At 34.5% G+C, this 26,685-nt stretch overlaps 1 protein-coding gene across 1 annotated transcript in view; it reads left to right on the top strand.

Annotated features, from left to right (window-relative positions):
- RIMS1 (regulating synaptic membrane exocytosis 1) overlaps positions 1–26,685 on the top strand; it is a 319,930-nt gene that overhangs the window by 223,490 nt on the left and 69,755 nt on the right. The window contains 6 exon segments of the mRNA XM_050315904.1: positions 2,019–2,096; positions 4,382–4,453; positions 8,512–8,694; positions 10,073–10,185; positions 15,628–15,657; positions 24,077–24,189. Coding sequence (XP_050171861.1) covers positions 2,019–2,096; positions 4,382–4,453; positions 8,512–8,694; positions 10,073–10,185; positions 15,628–15,657; positions 24,077–24,189 — 589 coding nt within the window.

The raw sequence follows: 26,685 nt of genomic DNA, 5'->3' as shown, positions 1-26,685 counted from the left end.
ATCAAGGTCTATTTATGAATACAATTCTTAAATGCATATGATATGCATTATTTCCAATTTGGGGTTTTTTTGCAACATTTTATTTATTCATAATGATTTCTAACATAAATTTTAATAAAAGTCCTTACAAAATTATTGTTATTCTGGACTTTGTTCATTTACTGTAACAGAAAGTAGTGACTCCTTCATTTACATTGATGAGACATGAGTTATGTATTATTTCAGTGTTAAGAATTAACAAATGTTTGGTTAGTATCATGTATTTCTACAAGATACTTTAAAGAACAATTTTTCGTTTGAATTTGATAGCTTCATTGCTGGAAGGTTTTTAGGGTTTTCTTTTTTTATTGGAAATTAGAATTAGAAGGTCTAAATGTCTAATGCCTACAGCATAGGCAGACTGGTATCTGGAGAACTGTGAAACTGAAATTTAGGTGATGATAAAAAAAGGGAAATGAAAGCTGAGCATTTAGTGGTAGGTGGAAATTTAATTCAGACTGTTCTTTTTGAGAGGTCTGCATATATTGTCAGCATATAACCAAGAGTGAATAAAAAAAGCCTATAAAAATTAATTATTATATTTTCAGTTAAGAGAAGTAGCTTTTGTCAGTCATGCGTGCATCTATAAGAATGCTTATCCAAGAGTCATCCCGAATCCAGCTGTAGATCAAGAGCCCCTTTGGTACTTCCATGACTTTGCTTTGCTGTGCTGTTCAATTCCAGTGAAAGAACAATTTGGTCTGATCGATCCTTTCTCATCTTTTGGCAACCACTATGTGACTTGATCAGGGAAGCAGTTTTGCCAGATGTGGATTGAACTGCTAAGAATGAGCATGAGGAGGTAGCAAACCCTCAGAGTATTTGTGACCTCCCAGCTCACATACCATGTAGATCCAGCCTTTTAGAAAACTTCAGTAAAGATCAGGAAGTGTTGAACATGACAGTTCTTGATGGCTTTAAGGCTACATAAAGTAGCAGAGTCACTGCAAAACACTGAGGTCTCTTGTACAAGCCAGTAATAAATAATTTTAAAATCTTATACACTGAATTGTATCAAAATGCTATTTTGTCAATTTAGGAATAATAGTTCTTAATTTTGACAGGAATATTGTCGTATTTCTTTGTGTAGTTTTTGTTTACGCTCAACAGTGTTAAATATTTTGAGGCACGTAGGTATTTGGAACACAAACTTGAATAGTTTGTCTGTATATAAAATAATATAAAGTGCTTATCTATGTATGATACCTATTGATCACTGATTTGGTGTCACAGTTGGTATATTTATGATCCGAAAGAGAAATCTTAGCATTTCCTCACTTCAGTGTCAGTATAGATGCAAATATATTGCGTTACCTAGATAAGTAGTGGACTGCACATTTTCCTGAGTTTTATCATTAAAATCCAAATTTAATATTCAGACATTCAGAAATAGTCTGATCTTCATTTGGTTTTTGTTTGTTTGTTTTGTTTGTTTTTAAAGAAAGATGAGTCAGTTATTCTAATTTGCTATTGAATTATTGTTAATTACTACAAAATACAAAGTTTTTGTCAAAATGTATAAAATGATGAAATTTGCTTGTATTTTCAGGAGAACTTCACAGTATAATGACAAAATGCACATCTTCATAAGGGAATATGTTCTTTATAGGTTATTTATTAATCTAGTGAACAATAGCGTGGATTTATTCTGGGAAGGATAATAGCACCTATTAAACTACAGTGCTGCCATTCAGCATGTAGAATATAAAGGTTTTTTAAATCATTGTAACTTTCATTCTATTGCTTATTACATCTTAGGTTGTTGATATTACATCTAAAAATTTCAACATTTCCCTACAGTTTTTGAATTAAATCAGTGGAAGGGGAAACGAGAAATATAGCCTTTTTCAGGAGATAGTGCCTTAATGCTTTTGGTTTATATATTTGACTGCATGTCTCCACCTTCACTGCATGTGACCATCTCTTTGTTTCTGCTCATTCTGTCCAAATACACATCCATGTTTCCAAACATTGTGAAGAACAAGGACGCTGGAGTCTTGCATTCCAAAACAGGACAGTGTAGACCACCTAAGTGCTAAACCTGGAGCAGCACAGAGGTATCCTTATTTACTAAAATCATAGATAAATGAGGTATTGGTTATAGTATATTCTTCACATGCTCTGCATACTTTCACATATTTTCTTTCTTTTTTTGGTTTTATGTACAAGTACATGTATGCATGTATTGCTCATGGATAATATTTATTCTCCTTAAAGGTACGTTTAAGAGGTAAATTGGAGTATGACATGAGTGTTCTTACCCCAGTGCACTCTTCTTACACTGTATTTGAGCACAAAAGGACACCTACTTGTAAATGCCCACCTGCCAATGCCCACACTGTACTCAAGCTGAGCCAGGACTCCAAGCAGTGTAGTAAGCTGTTGAGCCACATGGACATTTATACAGCATCGTCTTAGCAAGAGGAAGGAAACAGAAAGGAAACTGATTTTATATAAATGTCCCAAGGGCAGCACTGAGAGCAGAGAAATAAGTGTATTCAGCTCATTAGTGCTACGTATTAATTTGTTACTTTTCACAGGAAAGCATGCCCTACTCTCACCTTTTCCATTCTACTAAAAGTAGTCACTATGTGCTCTTTTTCTCCATTGCATGTGATGTCACAATCTAAGCAAGTGACAGAAGGAGTAAGAGAAAAAGAAGCTCCAACGAACCAACTAAACAGAAAATGAAGAGGGTGTTGTAATTTGAGTGATAATGCTGCTGTGTACAGTGGATCTAGCCATAATTTTAAATACTTTGCTAACTGCAGGTTTTATGTAAAGCTGCAGCATTTAATATGTGTGGTTTCCTGTGTACCTACTTTATATTTGTCCTGGTAAAGGAAAAGAATTGAAAAGTAATGAGAATATACAAAAAATAAATCTGAAAAAAATAGCTTGAGGACAAAAGGATTTTAATTTTTAATCTGAAATACTATTTTTGTGGTAAGAAAATATATTCTTTCAAAACCCAGAAAGCTTCAGGTAATGACCTCTGCTTATGCAGAAAGCATTTTATATTTTGCTGCAGTGTTTTCTTTGTCATGGAGTATACTGCGTCACAATATAATACTCATCAAATATTGCAGTGGGTTCAAATAATGAAAATCCACTGTGATTATGTTCTTTGGGTATAATTTAGTGTCACAGCTGTTTAGATATCTTCCAGGTCAGACATTGGATTACTCTTTATAACCACAAGGCAAGGGTTTAAAGGAGAACATATTACTTTAAATATTATTTTTATCTATTTGTTTTGCCCACAGTAATTCTTATATAGCTTAATACATGACATTGATTGTATCATTACAAGATCTTACATGTGTTAAAGTTTGTCAGAGTTTCCGGTCTATGAATGAATAATCATCGCTCCCTGGTTTTGATCACTCCTGAAATACTGTATGCACTTTTTCTTCTAAAAAGCTAGTATACATTGATTGTTTTTAGAGGTTTTAAATTGTAAATCCTAAATTGTAAATGGTCGCATTACTATGGATAGTACAGAAAATTTTGGAACACAAGATTTGCAGAGATTTACATAGTATGTTTATAGTCCTGGGTAGTAATGAAATATGGCTTTAACTTTGTTCTTACATGTATTGACTCATATTGCTGTTCATTGTTCTTATTTACTATCAAAGTAAGTGCTTAGACTGTCAGAGGTAAACAGTGCCTCACTGTCCAAATGTCAGATGGATTCTATATAAGATTTGTGTAGAAAAGGAGTGAAGAAATGAAATAAATGTCTATCTTATTTATATTGACTAGAAAAAAAAAATAGAATTGGTTTATACTGTTTCCAAAAACTTTAACAAGTTTTAATAGGATGAGAATTTTAAAAGCCAAGTTTTTATTAATATGGTGACACCCTTACTTAAATCTGATATGATGCAGTATTTGTTTTGCTTTTGAAATTTAAATTCAAACTAAAGTTTACATTTGAATAGTATTTTCTGGTACTTTCTGCAACATTTTATTCCTGCTTTCTACTCTGAATTTCTTTTTCATGCTGTTAAGAGATGACTTATAGGCCTATGAGGAGGCATTGTTTTAATCAAATACAGACTGGGAAGGGGGAACTAGTTGCAGGCTCAGTCAGGATTAATGTTTTCTTCCCTCTTTTAGTGCCTCATATTTCTCATATCATGAGCCTCAATCAAACCTAATCAGTGCAATGCCTTTTATACCTCAAATTCACCAGCCTGTTCATGATGATCATTGTCACTTTCTTATCTGTCAACCATTTCTGTTATTACCTTTATAATACACGAATAAATAATCTTCATATTTCTGTGTTCTTTTTGTTCTTTGTTTATTTCTTTTCTGACATGTCATTTCACAGGCAGTCCAGAAAAGTGGAAAGATATAGCAGCCAAAAACAAACTAGGAAAAGCCCCGCAACTGAAACAGAAAGGTAGGATTACTGATGGATGTGTAAACATCTCTTATTATCAGTCTGATTCCAGTTTTTTGAATATACCTCTAATACAACTTTTTTAGAACATCTGTGACAGTACCCAAAGCAATGTTGTTGTAATCGACAGTATTATTTACTTTGTATCTGTATAATTAGCACTTCATTGCATACATATGGAATTTTTCTGGCATTCATCATTGCAGATAAATTTAATGGTAAAGATTAGCAGGTATTTTCTACACTTAACCATTGATTTTTTCAAAAAAAATCTTTATTTTAGACTAATTTTGAGGATGATAAAATAGATTAGATAGATAGATATATAGATTATTAATTCAAAATGTCTGTGATCAAGTTAATTTCACTTTAATATATAAAAAAGTTAAGTTACACATTTATATATGTATAGAAAATTACAACATCTGTCATTACATAGAGTTGATATAAACACTGGAACTTTAACTTTTGTATTTATTGAATTTTCCTGAACTTGTATTATCATTATAACTTTTAACTTTGATGCTACAGTAGCATGGGGTTACATATTCAAATTGTTAAGAAAAAGTAAAAAAACCACAAAGATATATACTGAATCATAAGAACATCTAGTTAAATTTTAAACCCTGTGTCTTGCAAAATTAAGAGTAGTGATGAGGGGTGCGATTCTGCCTCTTTCAGAAATAGATTTATGTTACCTTGATGAGCAGAGGTGGAATATGCATCTGTTTACATTGTGAGAGCTGAAAAATCTTCCATGAACATCACAGACATCTCTGTTTTCAATGAAAACACACATTATGTAGCAGAACTTCAGAGCTTTTATTTTGTTTTACTACTTCAAGTCCCAGATTATTGTTCCTGATGGAAAAGCAATGGTTACATTTTTCTTGAGTTTGATGATTCTGTTGTCACAACAACCCAGTTTCTTTTTCAGTTTGAATAAGAGAAATTACCTAAATGATGTCTGAAATCCTTGCTGTGATTAAATCAGGGATTGTTTTGCCACAGAGATCACTAAAACCATTTTTTCACCTGTTCTTTTCTAACTCTGGAAGAGTTAGAAAGGGATTTGATTCTTGGTAACCATTCAGCAATGAGCCCAGTGAACAAGAGCATAGAGAAACATGAATTGTGCTGCTTCTTTTTACATCTCCATGGCACATGCTGTAGGTTTCTGTTTCCCTAAAATGATTCACGGTAATAGATGTGAGACAAAATGTCTAAATAAGTCCTTGTGCTGTAGTTCAGTATTTCTTCATAGATGTAATATTGCACTAATGCCAAAAAGTTTTGATAATAGGGTAGGCAATTAATTTTCTTACCAAGCATAATTCAAGACTCTTTCTTCTTCAAATATTCATTTTTTTTTTTGAAGAATTGCTCTGTATTTTGCAATTTGCAGATCTTATCTATTAGATAAGCAGACTACTGGAATAACATATCAGCATACTGTCAGCTTCTCTATAAAGCATTTCAGCATATTGTGTAAAATTAAATGTTCTATGTATTGTGATATCTTAAGAAATGTACCTAAAAGGGAAAAGACCAACCTTTTCAGGATAGTTTAAAGAACCTAAACCTTCTCTTAATTCAATGAGATAAACCTTCAAGATGAAATTCAGTGAAATGTTCTGAAGGAGGAAAACTGATTCCATGAAAATCCAGCATTTTCTGTTCTTGTCTGAATAAGCAAAACTTGTAAAATTTGGTTCATCCCAATTCTAAAATGTTTTCCTTCAACCCTAACTGATCACCCCAGAAATGCTAGATGTGATGCTACCTGTCATATATGCTAGGATACACACAGTCTTTGACTGTATTTTCTATATTTTGCATAGGACACGATGCCAGGGGTGTGCTAGATTGGTGACGCTGTCTTATTAGTTTTTCTTTATAGTTTCTTAGGTGGCAGCATATTTTATGTAATATGTGTCACTGAGGCATCTGGCTGAAGAGAAAGGAATTTGAGTTTTCTCGTATGCTGGTGAAGCTGGAACGTGTAGGATTCCCCTGTAGATCATTGTCAGCTGAATTAATAGGTTTTCTGCTTGCGGTGTTACCACCTGTGAGGAATCAGAAGATGAGATACACATGTATGTGCACATTGCAGTCTCATTGCTCACCAGGTATCATTTTTTCCCCAAATTCCTCTCCTCTTCATACTTCTTATCTCAATTCTGTCTTATTTCTTCACTAGCTTTTTGTCTCCCATGCTTGTTTCTTGTTCCTTTTTGTCTCACTCTAGAGATCAGCCATTTGCAGGCTTCTTCCTTCCAGCAACAGATCTTTCTCCTAGGCCAGCAAGTCCTTAACTCCATACTAGTTATTCTTCAGTTGCCTTTTAGCTCTCTTTTCATTTGCATCCCAGGTAACATATTCATCTCATAGTAATAACCCAGCTAATGCAAATCTTGAGCCTTATAGGTCTTTGAGTTAAGCAGATCCTCTATCTTTCTCTTGGAAGGGGACATGTCTGTAAAAAGAGTATTACTGGAGAAGGAGATAAGTTTCTGAGTTGCAGGTAAGTCCTGTCCTGTTCTGTAATGGCAGGACAGACTCACAGTGTTTCACTAGGCTATCAGATAAATTCCAGGATATTTAGACTCTAAAATGAAAAATATCAGAACTGAGAACCTGATGACTTTTTTAGATTAAAGCATTTATTCATAGTAAAAGCAAACAAGAAGTTTCTGATATTGAGTGGGATCCATATTTACCTTATGGATGTTATGATGTTTAGGCATCTGATAAAACAGATGCTTAAAAGCTGGTTACGTGCAACAGTTGGGATGGATTACTTTTACATTCAGCATGGAGAAACAGGCATTTTCAGAATTCAGCTCATCTTCGTTATCATAAGCATCTTTCAGAATCAGGAGATTCAGTCTCTTCAAGAATGTCACGGTTATCACCAGGGCAAGCCAGGAGTTAAGCTGAAGAAGTGTTAGGGTTTAAGAGAGAATATAAGCAAGGGCAACAGAATCTTGAATTTTTTGCATTGTGACTGGCCTTCCACATAAACTGTTACTGATGAAATGGCTTTGAATCTAAACCTGTTTGTTATCCTTGGTAGGCATCTGCATGTAATTTCATATATAGGGATTTTTTTAGGATAACTCCTTAGTGTATGATAGTCATATGAACCAGACAGTTCCTTGGTTACTTTGACTGTATTTTGTGGGAAAGTTATGCTGGGTGTGTGTCTACAGAAATCAAAAAGAACCCAAGCAAAACCACCCCACAACGAAATGATGTCACAAGACATTGAAATTTCTGAAATAACAGCAGATATAATAGTACCATTTACAAAATGCTGCACTGCTGGAAAGCCAAGGAAGAGTAAAAAGGCACATTTAGAATACTTTGGCACTCTACAAACCTGAAATGTTTCAGCTTATCCTTTACTTGCAGTGTATTCAATTATTGAACTAGTATTAATTATGCTTTATTATGCTAAAACAATTAATCATTTTACTGCATAATATAATTAATTTTCATTATAGTTCCTTCAAAACCATATTTCTGTTTTAGTACTTACAGATACTTAAATAGATTTCTTATTTCAAACTGTTAGGGAAACAGGGAATTACGTATGTGCCTCCATTTTGTCATTTTTTAGGACACTGATTGAAATGAAGTTAATATTTTTAATAAAGGTAAAAGATATAGAATCATAGAATTATGTTTTAGAAACAGAAATACTTTGTGATAAAAGTAGGTATTCATAGCCTACTCTGGTCTAGTCCCTGTGTCGTAAGTGTTGTTAGCTTGTGTTTGCTGTGTTTAAGGTGCAGCTAGAGATTTTGGCCAGCTTTCCATTATAAGCAGTGCAGTTCAACAGTTCCACAATTAGGGTCATGTGTATCTGCTGTGGTGAGTGTTCTGCAGTTTGTCATTTTGAAAACGGATTTGCAGTCAGAATTAATAACTTCTATCTGAAACATCAATCCTGGTCCTGCAGCCAGGATCTGCAATGTTCTTTGATGGAGGAGGGCATGGGAAGATCTGCCTGGAGCTAACTACTGAACAGTTTCTTTTTGGCACTGATGTTTTAGGGGTCTGCTACCATCTCTTTCTCGGAGGGGACTTCCAACCCCACGAACGACTGAACATCCAGTCATTAGGGGAAAACATCACACTCGCTCAAGGTCGAGTGAGCAGTCTAGTATCAAACCCTTATGCTCTGTACATCACCTAGCATCTGGAGGGTCGGCGCCACCTTCTCCACTTCTGACAAGGTTGCTATTATGTGTACAGCATAGCCTTCATGTTCTGCCTCCCAGGTTTCAGTGTGGTGTTGTACCTTTCTGAGCATACATGGCACGTTCACTCATTCTGGCACTATAGATTATCCTCTCTTCATGGTATTTACACTTCTCCCATATCCTTTATGCCATCTATCTTCACCATCCAGGTGATACTTTTTGCTGTTGAATTTAAATAGTTATGCTAAGTAAGAGTAAAAGGTTGGCTGTGTTCTGTCCCTCCATTGTTGTGTTTTGTTCTGTATCCATCTGAAAATTATCAAAGTACTTTTCTTAAAAACTGTGTGGAAAATCATGTGCTGTTCACACAGCTAACTGATCTTACAAGCTGCTGTTACAAGTCAGTTGATCTATGTAGTGAAAGCCAACAGTATTTTGAATTTGCACAAATTTGTTACTTAAAATTATAAATTATCTACTTGCAACCTTAGTGTAGTAGATAAACAGTGCTTATCCACTATAGTGAGTTTGTAACTGGCAAGGACATTTCATAGCAAGCTCTCCTCAGTGGTCCGCTGCTTCGCATCTTTGTTTTACTTTCTTAAACTTTTTCCTTATAGTTATTATAAGCACCCATACTTATGTTAAATGCCAGTGTTCCAAAGGTGTTTGAAGTGTTAAACTCAGAAGCTGCATCTATATGTAAGAAATAAAGTAGTCACATTGTTCTGAAATAGTGCTAGCTAGAATTCAACCAAGAGAATTAGGATATTCACTTAGGTAATAAATATTAAAAATCTTGTACAAGCTTTGCACAGATACACACTCAAGCACACACACACACCACAAGTTAAAGGTTTTTTTCCTTCTTTGAGTTCAGGGAAAAACTACATGCTATCCTATGGGAATAGATACTTGCTGTCCAGTTCTCTGTGGTCTTGTGCATTTATTGCATCAGCACAAAGGGAATACAAAAGGTAATGAGATGCAGAGGTGGCATTTTTTATTGCCCTTGAACCAGTGCAGGAGAATGTATAAATTGTGAGTCATGATCAGAAATGGTTCTAAAAAAAATGCTTTTCATTCAATGTTTTTTTACTAGTACTTTATCTTAAAAAAAAAGGAAAAACCCCCACAACTACCCCCCCAAATAAATAAATTTTTAAAAACCTACCCAAAACAAAACAAAGAAAATAATTTCTTCTTAGTTGAAGGTAGTTAGAAAAATTAAATGTGATGTCTTATAAGCTTACTAGATATCTAGACCTGGGTATATGCATATGGCATAGACCAAATGCAGACTTTTTCACACCTCTCTTCAGTATCTGCAACTTAATATGTGTTTCAAATTCAGAATATAAAAAGTCTCTTCATTTGGCTTATTTTGCTTTTATCTTAATTTCATTTGCAGAACACATCAACAAGGAAGTCCCACACAGTCTCCTCCTGCAGACACATCCTTCAGCAGTCGTAGGGGAAGACAGCTACCGCAAGTTCCAGTAAGAAGTGGCAGTATAGAGCAAGGTATCAAATAATGAGCTTATGATAGCTCAGACTCTTTGATTTCTTACCTTTCTTTACTCAAAGTCTACTTGCATAATATGCGCCCAATGCTGCATTTCTACCAATAAAACAATAGAAGAGAATGAAAGAATCTTTTTAGTTTGGGAAATCTAGTTTGGGAGTTTGACTGGTGGGTTATTATTACATGTGGTTTAATTGCCTTAATTTTCTAGTAGCCTTTCATGTTTAAAATTTCTATTAGTCATGGTAGTTTCCAACACATACCTCATATGTTATCAGCTAAAAAGAACAGGGGCAAAGAGTTTTGCAACATTTTGACAGTCTTTCTCATTTCTTATTTTGTGGTTTATATTTATTGTTGTGCATTATTAACATAGATTAATAATAAATATAAAAAATCTGGGTTTTATCTGGAGTTCATACTTCAGTGAGTAAAGAATGAAAATAATCACCAGGGGAAATGTTAAAGCACAAGTCACAAGCCCTTTCCTGCTTAAGAATAAACTGATCAGGCAAAGACTGCTGCTTTTATGAAAAAGACAATATAGACCTAATGGTTATGGAAGATGTGTTTTACATACTCATATCAAATAATATGTACATTGCTGTTTCCTTTTCTACCAACATACAGAGTGTGAATTATTATGGTAAATTGAAGTGGCACATGTCTAATATTTGCACATTCATGTTTTCTTCTGTGTTTTAAAAACCCTGTTTTCACATTGACTACAAGCAATGACTGAGATTGCCACATACCACAAGGTTTTCTTTTATCTGGAAATAAAAGAAATGCTTCTAATGAAATATTGTGGTGCTTTACAGAACTGTATATTAATCACACTCTTGGATAGATGGTGTTGCTGACCATGATGGCCTTATCATGAGAGATTACCATGGGGGATTTCGTGTATGATGGCTTGCATTGACATGCAATCAGTTTGCATTAATTTTATGGTGATGACATACTAAACCTTCAATTAGCACATATAAACTGTACTCTTGTTTTATAAATCTATTTATTTTGAATGATAAATATGCTAATATAAGTGGCTTTTAATAATTTTAAACTTTATATTCAGGTCTTCTCGTTTTGCAGTTCCTATTTCTGCATATTAGCAAATTGAGTGCTTCTTAGGGAAATGTAATAAGTAATGAATTTCAATTTTCATGTTTCTTCTTCAGTGTCAGAACTTGGTGCAATACATAATGATGAATCAGCTCTTAAGTTAATTTTAGGTTGGTTTTTATTTGGATATTCATATATCATCTTTCTGCTGTCCTTGATAGCTGATGTGTGAGAGTAAAATATGAGTTTATGTTTTGTTGAAGGCATTGGAAATGCATGCAGAACTTAACATGAAACTGAATAGAGATGGGATGTGTACAGAAGAGGAAAAAAAAAAGTTGAGCAGAAGACTAAAGCTTCTCTGAGTTTAGAAAGCTGTTGATACTGTGAACACCTGTAAACTCATGCTCTTTCAGTGAACTCTTGCTTACACTTGTGGTTGATAAGCTTGCGTCTTACATATAAAATGCACAAGTAGGATGCGTCATATCATTTGCTTTATTATTATGTATCATACCACCCGTGTCATATGGCTGTAATACAGCACATGGATTTAAAGGCTAAAGAGATTTCCTTCTCTACAATAGTACTTTGGTTTTGTCTGAGTGACTGACTTGTGGTTCTGAAAGGGAGGTTTTCTGAATTTACCCACATTTAATACTCTGTTCAGGCTCGGAATGTATTTGCAGAGAAGTAGTAAATTGAATAAGTTTTATAAAAGGTTTTTAAATAATTTTGTCATATTTACTGAAATAAATATGCAAGTATGTCTAACTTTATACTACTTCAAACAATTAAATTCAGTGAGTCTATAAGACTGCAGTATTTGCTCTGATTTACAGTATCAAATTTTAATATTAGTTTCATCTCTTTAATCCCTGTCAAATGAGTATCACTGTCAAATGTAGTGACTAGAAGTGATCTGACCTTAATGTAGGACTGAATCCAAAGCATTCTGAGTTCTGCAAAATATTTACATTAACTGTACTTGAAACTGCATTGTGTCCTTGTTGGTTTAAATTCACAGTCACCATAGATGGAGATGATGTCAAAATGTAGTGCAGTATACAAATGTCATAGGAAACATTTAAAAATGGGTTTTCTTCATTTACAAATGCAACTTCATTTTGATGGTCAGTATTGACATCCTGTGTTTCCAGGAAAACTTGTATGATATTCCATAAACTATCATTTTTATAGTAAAGTACTTCTTTGCACTCTTTACAAATCCTATTGTTCGCTGAGGGTTGAGTACACATCTAAATACGTACATCTATGAATCTAAGTCTGTTAAACAAGTCACAGTGATTGCTGTAAAAAGATTACGTGTCTGTATATCAAGGATGGGCTCCTTATTTGCTCTTTGCATATTCAGGAGACATAGAAGAATCCAGGGAAGTAATTTCAGGGAAGTAATTTTCTTACTCTTTAAAGCTCTCATTGAACAAATGAGAGTTAATGAAGGAGCAAGAGACTGGTAGCGCTTTCCGTCTGGAGAAACAGAGTGATATTTTGACTCTTAATCTCTACCTATCGTGTCAAGTGACCATATTCATGCTAATAAGGCTTCTTTAAGGACTGACATTGCATCTCAGACATTCCATTTTGTTGTCAAATTTAGAACTAAAAAAAGGTCGTTTTCTTGTCTCTACCAGATGATTTTATCTTATTTACTACTGTGGCTGGCAGTTTGGAAATCATAAAATTTCAGCTTATGAAAACATAAGGTGGTTTTACAAGGTCCTTTATTTAAAATAAAAATCACAGAAGTAATTGGTACACAGAAGACCAAAGTAGTGCTCCCTATTCCATTACAGAAATAGGGTTGGTGCTGCTGATCAGGAACAAAATAAAAAACTTAAATGTAGAGAGAAATCCAGTTTAAGGACTAAAACCTCAAAACATCATTATTATGCACACAGGCAAAAAAATAAAGGGCTTCTTGGTCATTATGTTCTAATGGGGAGAACAGCTTTGTGTAGTTTTGAAGTAGAGGAGAGGCATAGTTATTTTCATTTTAGGCAATTCTAACTAAATATTTCTAGCAACTCCAGCAAGCACAGACGTTTTAAAGTGGTTGCAGTTAAGATTATAGGCTTCTGTAATTTTTAGGCAATATGATTTTTATTTTACTTACAGTAATATTCAAGGAAGACATAGTTGTATTTCTTTCCTTTGCAATCCTCTCAGCAGTATTTCTTAGAGTCCAAGACACATGGGATGTTGTTGTATCTAAAAGTCTGGAGATGCTTTAATATTGAAAATTAGTTTTGTATAGATGAGTCTGTGTGTGTTTTCAAGACATCACAGTTTAATAGTCATTACCCTACCTTATGTTACTGAAGAAGTGGGATTTATTTTTTTGTGTGTTAACTAATAATTTTATAAAAGGACCTAATGCTATGAAGATGTTTTGGCTCAGTGACTAAAGCAGTGAAATTCTAAGCCATGGTAAGGACAATGGTGTATTCTCAATATGTCATTCTGTGCTAAGATGTAAGAGGTTTGCTTCACTGTTTTTTTATTTGCATCATGTTTGAGTGGAACAGTGCAAATTGTTAAGAGAGATGGGGATTCTGGGTTGACTTTGTTTCTCAGCTGTTTCTAAAACAACTTTGTGATGTAGTTGTGTTGTGTTTAAATGATACCTTTTTGCAAAGCACGCCTCTGTGATCTTTACTCAGTCTGTCCGCTGTCATTGCAGCTATCAAACATCACGGGAATTCTTGCTTGAATAGATTTGAGGGTGGGTCTCTGCATTTTCATATGATGGTTAATTGTTGTATTGATCAAGAAAATTAATACACCCTGAAGATCTGGAACATTTTCCTTCACTCCTTTCTACCTGCAGTAGATAATAGTAGGGATTATAGTAGGAAATATAGCAAGTAGATAACAAAAAAATACTGTGACATTTATGGACCAGCAATGTGCGATGGTTGTAGTATAGAAACACTCTTTCAGGACTAATTCTTGCAAAAAGAGGTCTATCTCCCTCTGTCTGCTTCTATTTGGGTCTTCACAGCATGATTTCTTTTTCATAGCTTCAGCAATGTATTTTCCTATTTCAGAAGTCCTATAAAGAGAGGAAGGTTTGTGATAATTAACAGTCTTTTAAAGCATAAAGAACATTTGCAAACATAACCGAAGTAGGGTGGGTGTGTGTGTTTCCAGCGGCAATAGGCCTTAGGAGTGACACTGAGAAAAGCAAAAGTGCATCCAGCGTTAGGCATTGTTGTATCTTGGGTTATGTTGGAAAAGGCTGCACAAGGTTTGTACATATCTTGTATTGAGGGTGAAGTGCATGTGTGTGTGTGTGTGCTGCTGTTGTTACATGAGGGAAAACTATATGAACATTCTACTGGTACTGAATGGGGATTACACGTATAAAGTTCCTATGTGTAATATATGTACAATGGTAGTCACGTCACAGAGGAATGAAGTGTTTTGATGTCCTGTATTTCCTTTTAAACAAATAAGAGTCATAGTTTTGTACAGAAAATCAGTATGTTGTCAAATAATACATTGAATTGCAAGTATCTTTTTATTTGTAACCAATATAAGATCAAAAAAAAAAAAAATAGTTCCTAGTGAAAACTGTTCCGTTTGTATGTACTTGATCATTAAAATGTCATTGCAGTGAGAGTATGGTTGGGGTAATGATAAAAGATCAAACCCTTTCAGTAAAATCTTTTTGCTGATCTATCAATATAAGAAAAAGTCAACTTCAGTTTTAGATCTCAGACTTTCAGTGTTGTTTGTTTTGTCCTCATATACCTGGTTTTATTTTTAAATTATTAGGTGGCACTTCATATTTTGAAGCAGCTTGTGGAATCTTTACTCAAGAGTAAAGATTGGAGAGTATTTGTTTTTAGCACTGCTAACTCTTGCAAATAAGTACAAGCCTCATAATCTTGTATGTTTTCCTTAAAAACTGATTTTCAATAGTCCAGTGGTTATTGAGTATTATAGATTTCAGTTAATAGAAAATAAATTTGTGACACTCATTATTGCAGAAAAGGCTTCAGAATTGAAAAAGTACTATGTGGCTCAGGAGGGGGAATGATTAAAGCAATTTTAAGATTTTTATGTCATTCTTAAATTTGGGTATGATGGTACTGCTCTAGCAGAATACTTAAAGACTCCACAATCTGCTTCTCTGTAACTTCATTGTTCCTCTTGATTTTAAAGAAAAAGTCACAGGCTTTATTATTTGTCATGGTTTATCATTTTAATTTTCTACATTACTTTTACATATGCTGGAGTACCGCCTACTGTACATACCATTGTCACATGTAACACATTTCTTTATCTAACTTTAAATTTGCTGATTTCTTTTTCTGTTTCCATCATTCCGTGCATTTAATTCATTGAAGAGCAAGAGACTTTTAACTCTCCCACAAAAGGTAAATATTTATGTAATTTTTTACAAATGTTTGGCAACTGTTGATACTGGCTTTTCCCTCAATATATGCCATGTCAGCATGTAATATTCCATTAACAGTGTTTGACATGTGATAAAGTTCTTTCTCAAATATCTCTATGCTATCTGATGCCCCTCATTAAAATCTGAAAATGGTTTCTCTTGTGATTTTTCATGTTCCTATTGAAATGCAATATACTGGATTCAGCAGGAGTGGTCATGATATTTTACTTGGCTCAGAAGGGGCTTGATTGAGTTAAAGTTCACACAAAGAATTAAGATTTTTCCTCAAATTTCTTGAGCACAGCATCTGCTTCTAATGATGCAGCCATGGCCCTTGATGTCTCTGAAGGATGTTTCATAGGTGTGCACTTAGGAACAGTTGGAGGTGATGATGACAGAAACTATCCTTTGTATGTAGAGAGATTCTGAGCTGTGTTCTATTTGCATGTCAATCCTTTGACACTCAGAAAGTTAATGCTGATGTAGGACAAGTTTCTAGGGACAGACATACAGTGCTCACCTCCTATGAATTTGACCTCCTATCAATTCTCCATGTCTGTGCTGATACCAGGGAATCAAACAACAGGTATCTAAGGCTGTTCCACAAAATGAAAAGTGTAGTCTGTCATGTCTCTAAAGACAACATTGCAGAAATGTCCTATTTTTTTTCCTTTTAGCTGAAAGAAGGATTTATATCAAAATTCAAATGAAGTTTGGAGAGGGAAAAAAAAAAAGAAAAAACCCCAACCTTTTAATTTAAAAAACAAATACTATGCTGCACAAACATTAATGATGCAGATTAAACTTTTCTAACCTTTATTCCTGAGTCCCACACGTCTTAGGAAATTCTGATCTGAAAACAGGCTTTGGTGAGTCAAAGCCAAACTATGAGTTGAACTCGAATCAAAGAATTCCCTTCAGTTTCTTTACTTCCTGAAAGGGTGAATGCTTAGGTAAAAATACAGCAGCTGCACCACTAGCTACAAATTCCAACACCGATGCCAAACATACCTGAATAAGTTTTCACAATAATGCTAAAAAAAAAAAAGATGAAAAAGAAATAATATTTAATTTAGGCATTAGCAATTACAAGTTATTTTTGCAAGTTTAGGAATATACTGTGAAATGTCATAAGAAAGTGCTAAGAGTGGTTGGTTTTACAAATTATTTCTGTAATTTTTGCTTGCTTCAATATTTATATTTTTCTCAAACAGAACAGTACAAATCAATCTTACCTGTTTGTTGATTATGCCTCTTTCAAGTTCACAAACCTTGTCCCGTGATTTGGGCTGCAGTGGATGGTGTTTTGTTTAAAACAATGGACTTTATGCAGACAAACTAGACTGCCCGTATCAGGTTTGTAAAAAAAATTGTTTCCACAAGATTTGGATGGATCTGGCCCAAGTTTTGGGCATGTATAGAAGGTGGTGGGATATTTGCATGCAGATTCCTCTGATTCAAGGATTGCAGATGCAACCCAGAGACAGAAAAGAGCTGGGCAAAAGGAGAGGGAAGAAGTAGAGTGCTGGCAGTTTTGGGGACCATGAACATCTTAAATTGAGCTGACTTACTTACACTAGTAGCCCAGTGTCACTTCTGACAAGAGGTTAAAGGAATAGATAGTAGGTGAATGGGAGATCAGGATGGGGGAGTTACAGAATATTATGTGGGAAGAGACAGAAATATGAGTGAAAGCATGTACTATAGATGTGAACAACACTGACCAGATAAATCTGCAACAAAGTAATCAAAAAGCAATCTGTCCCACGTTTTATCAGTGGGAAAGGTTGAAAGTCTTCATTAGATTATGAAAATGCTGACTTGGTTTGCTGTCAAAATCAGTGGTTTACTTTCTTTTCCAAATTTTAAGAGATATATGTTTGTTTTCTTGTTGTTTCATTTTAAATGGAAGCTTCTGTGTGGATCATCCTTGAAAATCTTTGAGGAACAACTGAATGTTTCATCAGCCAGTTCAGATTTTTATTTTGGCTCATCTTCCTTCTGGAGTCAGTTTTGAAACTCAAGATGGCCACCATGCCTTTGTGTGTATTGGGAGATCCAAGCTCATTTCCCAGCTTGGAAGTCTGACTATGTGCTTTTGTCATGCCTTAATTCTGACTGGGAGGAGGTCCAGAGCAGGATCAGCTCCCATGGAAAGGAAATTAATGCACACAAGCTTAAGGTAGTCACAGCAGCTCTAGTCAGGTAGAAGGACTGGAGCTGCAGAGAAGGCTTCAGAGTCCTCTCCCTTACTATCTGTATGTTGACATGAAGTACTCTTTGAAGTTGTTTATGCAAAGAAGCTGTAATAAGTTCTTTATCTTAGCAACAAACTGATTTTTCAGTGTTACTAGCCTTATATTTCAAAACATTTATCTGCTTGTGGTTCCAAAATTTTGTATGCTTTTTAAATTTCATGGTAGAGTTTGCTCTGAATTTTTAAAGTTGTGAGACCTGTCACAAGAATATTTTGTGTGTACATATTGCAAAACTCATCCTGAAGGATGAACAGAAATAAACTGGAGACTCTGTATTATTTCTGAAATGGGTCATCCTGGTGCAATACCAGTGTGAATTCTCTTTTCTGTGCCACACAGGCAGCTTTACACTAGGGGATTCTCCCATCCAAATCACATCACTACTTTATTTTCCTGTCTTTGTTATGGACATAGGTTCTACCTAGTTTCTTCTTCAGCCACCGCTTCTCAGTTCCTCAAACCAGTTTTTTTTTGTCCCCCTGATTCCCATCCACAGAGCTTCTAATTAGCACAGACAGATGAAACTCCTAGCTTTTTCTGTGTAGAAAGACTAAGTGTACATACTTCTATATGCTGCATTATAGCTCTAGCTGTTTGTCACTGTTCAGCTTTTTTACTGATTACGAAGACTGAAATTGAAGAATAGGTCAGACCTCTGGTGGTTTCTGTGATAAGTGCAATTCTCTGTTCCTCTGCCAGAACATGCTGGTTTTGTCCCCAGAAACACTGTTGCTATAAAATAGTCTTTATGAGATAAATTTTCACTTCAACTTACTTCTCAGTAGCTTCCTTATGCAAGCAATCTTTCTGTCATTTTACACTTCGAGACTTTTTCCTTTGAAATTTGCATCATAAAGGATGTGTTTTGGAAAGAGTTACAGCTATCTGAAATCTTTATGCCAATTTCTTCTTGTTACGTAGCTTACTCAAAGATTTAATAGTTGTAGTTAGGACTTCCTGCCTACACCTCCTCTTTCTGTCTTGATCATCTTGAATAGAAACAAGAAGTACCTCAAGAGAAAAAGCTGTGTTTGTTGTAGACTCCACCATTACAGAGAATGGTACAGCCAGTGCTGAGGCATCCATAGGTTTTCTGTAGCCTAGAAAAGAAAAATATGATTATCAGTTCTAATCACAGACCAGATAGTGTCACCAGTCATTCTGGCATTAAACCCATACTTGGGTTTGAACAAGAATGCCCTTTTAGAAAGGTATTTTCACTTAATGACTGCAAGTGATGGAAAACCGTTCCTATGCTTAACCACCTGACTTTTTAAACGTATGTGTTCATACTTATCTGACTTTACCAACCTTTTTAGTCAAGTGTATGAGTGGGTTCTTTTTAGATGTTATTTGTTGACAAGAGTCACTGTTTTCCAAAGTCTACAGAATGTAAAGTCTCTTTGATGATTGTTGTAATATGAAAGAGCGGGATACCTAAAGAATTAAATAAAAATAAACAATTAAGGCTCAGGAATTAAAAACTAGAGCTAGAAAGGCAGATATAGCATTTTTGCCATTGCTTGCTAGTTCAGTATTGCTGCCTTATTTAAATGATCCCACATAGTTTTCATATACTATGCTATCAGTTTAATAGATGGGTGTTTATACCATCATGACATTTAAATAATTTTGTAATTAATATAGAGTTTAGAGCCCCTTTCAAACCTTAAATACAGAAGTTTAGACCTTAAAAATACTTTCATTTCTTTTGCACTGGTCACTGTTGTTACTGGTGCTTTTTTCAGCTCTCACTAATTTTCATAGGATTGGTCTGTTGTTGATGCCAATGCAAATTTAATTTCTCTTAAAATCACATTTCTTGAATTGTTAGATTCACATTCTGTGGATAACAGAAATGTGCCATGATACGTTCTGTCTACATAAGTTCTATTGAAAAAAAAGTTATCTGCCCATCTACATGTAATACATCAGTATAGTGTATTGTTGTTGTAGTATTATTGTTGTGTTGTTTTGTACATAATTGAAAAGGTGGCATGTTTTCTGAACAGTTAAGATTCTAGCCAGGTCTAACTTCTCTATCAGTTAAACAGCAGATAGGGGTTGAAGCATGCCCATACTAGTTTTCTAAGGATAGGAATAAAAACGAGGGCTGTCAACTAGTTAATGCCTTCAGATGTAACTATAAATCTTACCATAATGCTCACATATTAGAAGGAGTATCACTAGCACATAAAGTCTTAGTAAAGAGATAAAGTGTTAGAAAAATTATGTGGTGCTCTCCTTTAAGGAAAAAAACCTGTTAGCTAATTTTCTTTCAGGGTTGATAGCAGGCTGAAAATGAGACCTGTAGCTATTTTCTTTAGTTTATTCCCTACCTCTTTTACGTAGTGTATTATGGACTTGTGTATTTTATATTACCCCCAGTTTTCTTACAGAGGATGATGCTATATGATGTGGACTGTCCCTTTGGTCAGTCAGGGTCAGCTGTCCCACCTGTCTTGTCTCACAGCCTACTTGGGGCTAGGGGGAGATGGGACGGCATGGTGGGTTGCAGCATGAGAAACAGAGTAGGCCTTCGTGCTATGCAAGCACTGCTCAGGAATTGCTAAAACATCAGTGTGTTATCAACACTTAGTCACAACTCTAAAACTTGGCACCACACAGTTAGCTGTGAAGCAAACTGCCTCCATCCCAGCCAAACCCAGTACTCCTGGGATTATAGGAGTCAGACTGGTTTATAAATAAAATCAATGAAATTGAAATACAACATGTTGATTCCATTCATATGTCTGTCTTTTCTCTCCTGCATGGTTCGATTCTGTATGTACATTATTGTTGTACAACCTTCACGTGATTTAATAGTAGTAAAATCTTTGGCTATAAACTCAGACCCCTTATTTAAGTGGTCTGATCAATGAGTTCTCTTCTTTCAGTTACTTCTTATACTGATCGATCTCATATCTGAATCATCAGCTCTTGAAAACATCAGAGTTATAGCTCTTTGCAGCATAACTTCTGACACCAGAGAGTAACTTGTTGACAAAACTGTAATAGTTGTAGTTACACCATTAATTTAAGACACTTATGGTAAATCTCCAGGTTTTTAATTTCTATGGCCATTGTACAATTTAAAGGTCTTAGGATTACAGTGCTTTGATCTGTAAATTACTGTGTAGTCTCACCTCTCAAGACCTCTAGGAAAAACACTCTGTAAATACTGATGTCTGAAAAGAAAATATAACCAAAATTTTTCTGAGAGGCAGGCTAAGTTCTTGAAGTGGTTTTTTTTGTGTCAAGTTTTTGTTACCTGTGGTAACCAGCTGTGTTCCAAGAAAGTAATGTGATCATCTGGTGTCATTACCTATGGTTGTTACAGTTTTGCTAATGTGCTTTTGCTACCGTGTTAGATTTTTTTCTGCTTCTTGTGATTAACATGTAGAGGTTATACAGGGCTACTTGTCAGGCAGATGAAATTTTTTATCACCGAACTGAGCTACACACAACATATGCTCAGATGTAGTTGGTAAACAAAGCTAGAAAGAACACAGTTGTATTTTCTAGAGCAGACTTAATGTTTCATACAATTACATGCTTAGAAATAAATTAACAGCCAGTTGGTGCTAAATTCCATTTTACTCCATGCAGAATCTCAAATTTCTCCATTAGAGAATTTAGATTTACTTCACAGTCCCCATTAATTGTTCTCGTGTTATTTTATATAATGATATCTAACAATGAAAACCAGAATGTAAGTGTGTTAAGGTTAAGGATTTAAAAATAACAAAAATCAAGAATTACAGAATTAAAGTTGAATATTTACCCAATCTTGACTGCATTAATAATCTCTGAAACAGCATTTTATTACATAATAGAATACTCTTTCTCTGGCATCATAACTAATACAGACTAACATTATATCATATACATTGTTTAGTATAACATACAGTTGACAGGGTAAAGCACCTAAAATTCACACAATGAGAGAGTTATTTTTTTAGAGTAACTCTAATCTGTGCACCATACACAGATAGGGCTAAATTTTTAAAGGGGTCTCATTTTTCCCTCTGATTTCATATCCTCAGTCTATTTCATGCATGTATGATAGGATTAAGATATTAAATTTTTTACTCCAGTCCCTAATTGATATATCTTAATCCTTTCATATCTGTCCTTAAAGTAAGAGGCCATCTTTAAAAATTTCACCTAAAGTGCTCAATTTTGCCTTCAGATACCTCCATGCAACTTCCATTGAAGTAATTGGAGCTGTGCCTGCATATCTGATGGTGGAACTGGACTCATTGCAATTAAGGTACACGTTTACTGACATAATTAGTCATCTGGAATAATTGCTGGGCCCAGTGTGACATTCTGCATGTGCAGAATTTGATAGATTGAACTCTGCGTGTGGGAGATTGAGGATTATGATAACTTTATTTCATACCTTAAATTTGCAGTTGTAGGAGACTTTTAATGTAATTTAGTGTATTTAATTTTCCTATTTTTAAATAAGAAATGTGAAAGGAGGACATGAAAGTAACATACTTTTCACGATGATGTCTCTGTATATTCTTTCATACCCAACCAGCACATAGATGTTCTGTTATTTCTACAAGGATATTACAGATGGTACATGTGCACACAGTCATAATTTTTGCAGTAACATACAGTTTTAAATGTACAATCCTGAGTTGACTGGTTTTTTTTACCCTTGTATTTTTGTGCTTGCAAAGCACAAACAAAAAAATAGGTGTGTAAAGAATGCCACAGTTAATTAACAGTATAAAAGCCACATATGGAACTTCAGTACCTCTTAATTCAAAATACAGATCTTTAACAAACATGAAACAGTACTTATTTTCCAGTATTTTAAAATTCTCTGTGTTTTGTGATTGCAAGTTGATTCCATGCAGCTTTTAAATTGCTATCTCTCTCCCATCATTGGTCTGGGGAGCGGCTGTTTGACTTTTAAAAGTAGTTGTTTTGGAGATAGTAATATAAATCCGTGGTTGACCCAAAAGCTGAAGATTTTATGGAGGTTTTCCCATATAAAATTCCAGTCCTTAATTTGTGACCACAAATGCCAGCTTAAAAGAAGTTGTTCTGGGATGTTATAACCTGTTAAACCACAATGAACATAGTGAGTAATCCTGTGATTTAGAATAGTTACTGGTAAATATTTGGGTTTAGTTCTAGACCTGTTAAAAAGTGCCAGTTCTCATGGTATTGTAGTCACTGGTATTGCTTTGCATTTACAGGGCTCCAAATTTCAGAATACATAGTTCACTCTGAAATTTATTCACTACCACAAAGGTTAACTTAATTTAAGGAATCCTTAGCCCAGAGGCTTTTACACTACTCTCTCTGTTAGTGCAAGGTCATCTACCTGCGGCAGGTACAGCCAATATTAATTGCCTATTAATTAATTAATTAATTAACCTGTTCAAATTGAAGAGGATGCTCTTTATAGCCCCCCAGTTTCTTGAAGGCTGAAGATTTCTGTTTTTAATAGAACACTGCCATAGGAAAAATTAAAACAGCAGAAAAAAATAAAAAATATTTGAAGTAAAAGTGAACCCTTGAGAGCAAAGTACTGATTTTAAAGTGATATTTGTTTTAAAAAAAAATCCAAAGCTACAAAAATACCTTATTTTTGGTATGACTGGTAGAATGGAGAAATTATTACTCTCAGCTGTCTGCAGCTGTGGCAAGCAGTTATGTCTCAAGATGGTAGTAGGAGTTAATTACTTTAAAAATAAATTTTAATACCTGTTTAATGGATTAGTTCTTAGAATGCCACTGTAATATTTTATACATTTAAGCAAATACATTGTTAGATGATCATGCATTTATTTCCCCTGCATCCAGAATATTTAGCAGGTTTATAATTCAGTGTATCAGCTAAATTCTTTCACTCTTTTCATATCTGTTGCACCAGCTTGATTATGTGTAGGAATTGGGATGTCTGCCCATTTTCAGGTAAAGACTCTCGCAGTGGAAATGGTTGATTTCTTGACATTAGTGTTCCCTTGTTCTGTGTTTACACCCTGCTTGTTCTACATGTTTGTACATTTCTTTGTTTCGTGGAGGTGGAAATAAGCTAAAATTGATGCTAAACCATTTGTTTTTTACAAAAATTTTTCACTATTTTTAATTGATCTTCATTGTGTGTTTTTGCAGCAAGCTTAGTAGTGGAGGAGCGAACGAGACAGATGAAAATGAAAGTGCACCGTTATAATCAGACATCAGGGTCTGGTTCTAGCCAAGAACATGAGCGTGAGCAATATACCAAGGTAAAGTCAGTAGTATTGGAATGATACTTTGGCCTGAAAATTGAAGGCATAAACCTGTTTATTTAAAATATTATATAACCTTCAAGAACACTGTGTTTTAGAGCCTGGCAGAAATGTCTTCAAGTAATAGTTCTTTAACATCATTTTTGCCCCCATCTGATGTGCATTAAACTTAGTTCTTGATGTCACCTAAGATGAATCTGTAGATAACAAAACACTTCCAGCTTAATTCAGGGAAGAAAGATCCTTCAACAACTGTTAAACAAAGCTGTATCACCTCTAGTATAGGAAGACCCTGGCCTGCAAATCCCTTGAGGATGAAAAACTAGGCCATGAAAGTATCATGGTATGTTGACCCTACTCTAGGCCCTTGCTGATGTCTGATGTGTAGAGAGCTAGGCAGAATTAGATCCAGTCCCATGCAGCTGTTCTCATATTTGTATAATTTTTTGCATTCTAATAATGTGACAGATAAAGTATTTCTTTCTTGAAACACATACTGATTACTTTGATCTCCTTTTCTAATTAAAAGTGTAAAGATTTTCTGTGATAATGAAGTATACTTGAAATTATGTTAATGAAGTTATATAGAGGATTTTTTTTCTTGATAATGCTAAAATGATTATTCTATAACCTTGTAAATTTAAACTGTATAGACTTCTAAGCAAATTGCTGAAAATGTTTTGCACATCTGCATTGCCACTTAGGAATCAAACTGTGAGGAGCTGGATGCTGCTGGAGGCACAGGTTAAAATAATGGATAAGTGAGGTATTCAGCTGAAACAAAATCAGAAATTTTATTTTGGAATTACTAAATAAAAAATTGGGCATCTGACTTGTAACATGTAGCAAATTTCGAAGATTGGTTCAAAAACCTGTTCCAGTTAAATATGCAGACAACGTTAGTACAGGTGTTTCTGTTTTGACACCACCTCATTGTGAACACAGAACTTCTTTAAAAGGAAGAGAAACAAGAGAAACAAGGTTTTAGGTCCTCAACTGTCAAACTGTGGGATATGAGTGCTATTAAAATACCTCAATATTTTGGGATGGAAACTTCCAGTGAGATCCTTTGTCAGAAGCAAGAATTTGTACAATTAGAACAGCTCATTTGATGGTTTGGCATTAACTTCAGAAGAGGTTCACTCAGGGCAAAAGGGTGAGATGCAGTGTCTCTGCAGTACTTCCCAACCAATAAACATGTCAGAAAAAACAGTAAAACTGGGGTTGATAAAGTTTGCAGGAGAGAAAGGTAATATGTAATTTGAGGACTTTTACCAGGATTTCACCAGAGATGTTTGTTTAGAGTCAAAGGCCAGTTTTCTCATTTGGATTACCTGGGTTTACACATTGATTAAAATTTGTGTATTTTACATTATGAAACACATTTTTTAATCCCAACTCTATATTATTTATCATAAGCATAATTTTTGTTTCCCAGTATGTTTTTCTTATTTGGTTAATATAGATCCAATGTATGGTTAAATAATTGTTATAAAACATCAACCTTCAATGTTACAGTTTTCTCTTATCCTTTAGAACCTTGAGTTTTCTAGTATCTTCTTTTGTTTTTAAGTATATGTGGAAGCTAAATCAAAATTGAAAGTATGATTAGTGCTAAATGAAAAGAACACTGAAAATTCTTTTATTCAGATTTTTTTCCCAGAGTATGAGGACAACTTTGATGAAGCAAATTCTCTGTCAGTTGTTATAAGAAAAATATTTTTGGTACCCGGTGTTCTGACAGACATCTACTCTTTTTAATGCTAAAACAATAGTAAGGAGAATAAACCAGTTGCCCTAGACTTTAAATCTTTATCTTTTCATGTATTTTCTACATGATAATGCTTCAGTCCTAGAAAGGAGGGTCCAAGCTAGAATGAATTTCAAGTGCTGAGAAGAAATTATATTAGCCCATTCTAACAGTCTGTATGATATTCAGTGATGTATCTTGTTGCTTCACACACTATGGAGATAGTCATTCCTTTAAAAATGTTACCAAAGCAAACCTTATGCTCCTGTCTTGACCCTGAAAAAATGCTGAGAGAGTCAAGAAAATAACCCAGACAGATGAAAAGTAGACAGCTCTAATGAAAAGGTAATACGGTGGTGCAGTAATACTGATGACTGAGACTTCTAAGAACTGAAGGCTATATCTTGTTTCTGCTGCCAAAATCTGTGAAAAGTTTTTGAAAGCTGCAGAAGAAGACTTACTTTAAATAAATTTAAAAAAAAAGTTAAGTGGTATAGGGAAAAATAAATATTAACTATTAAAGAAATGGCCATTGCAAAGAGTTTGTCACTGTTTAACAGAAATACTTCTTTCTTTCCCAAGTATCAGTGTTTGCCCATTACTTCAGAAAAGAAATATATTCATTAGAGAAATTATGCTGAGCTGCATATTGTTAAAATATTCCCTTCTCTGTTTCAGAGCAATCAGCTCACATGGATTTGATTCTTCCACTATTTTAGCATTTGCAAATATGTTTATTTTAT

Source organism: Myiozetetes cayanensis, unplaced genomic scaffold (assembly GCF_022539395.1).
Source record: "Myiozetetes cayanensis isolate MyiCay16 unplaced genomic scaffold, myiCay2020 scf2-11, whole genome shotgun sequence".
Lineage (NCBI taxonomy): Eukaryota > Metazoa > Chordata > Aves > Passeriformes > Tyrannidae > Myiozetetes > Myiozetetes cayanensis.
The sequence above is the reverse complement of the archived record's forward strand: the minus strand, read 5'-3'. Positions and strand labels throughout refer to the sequence as shown.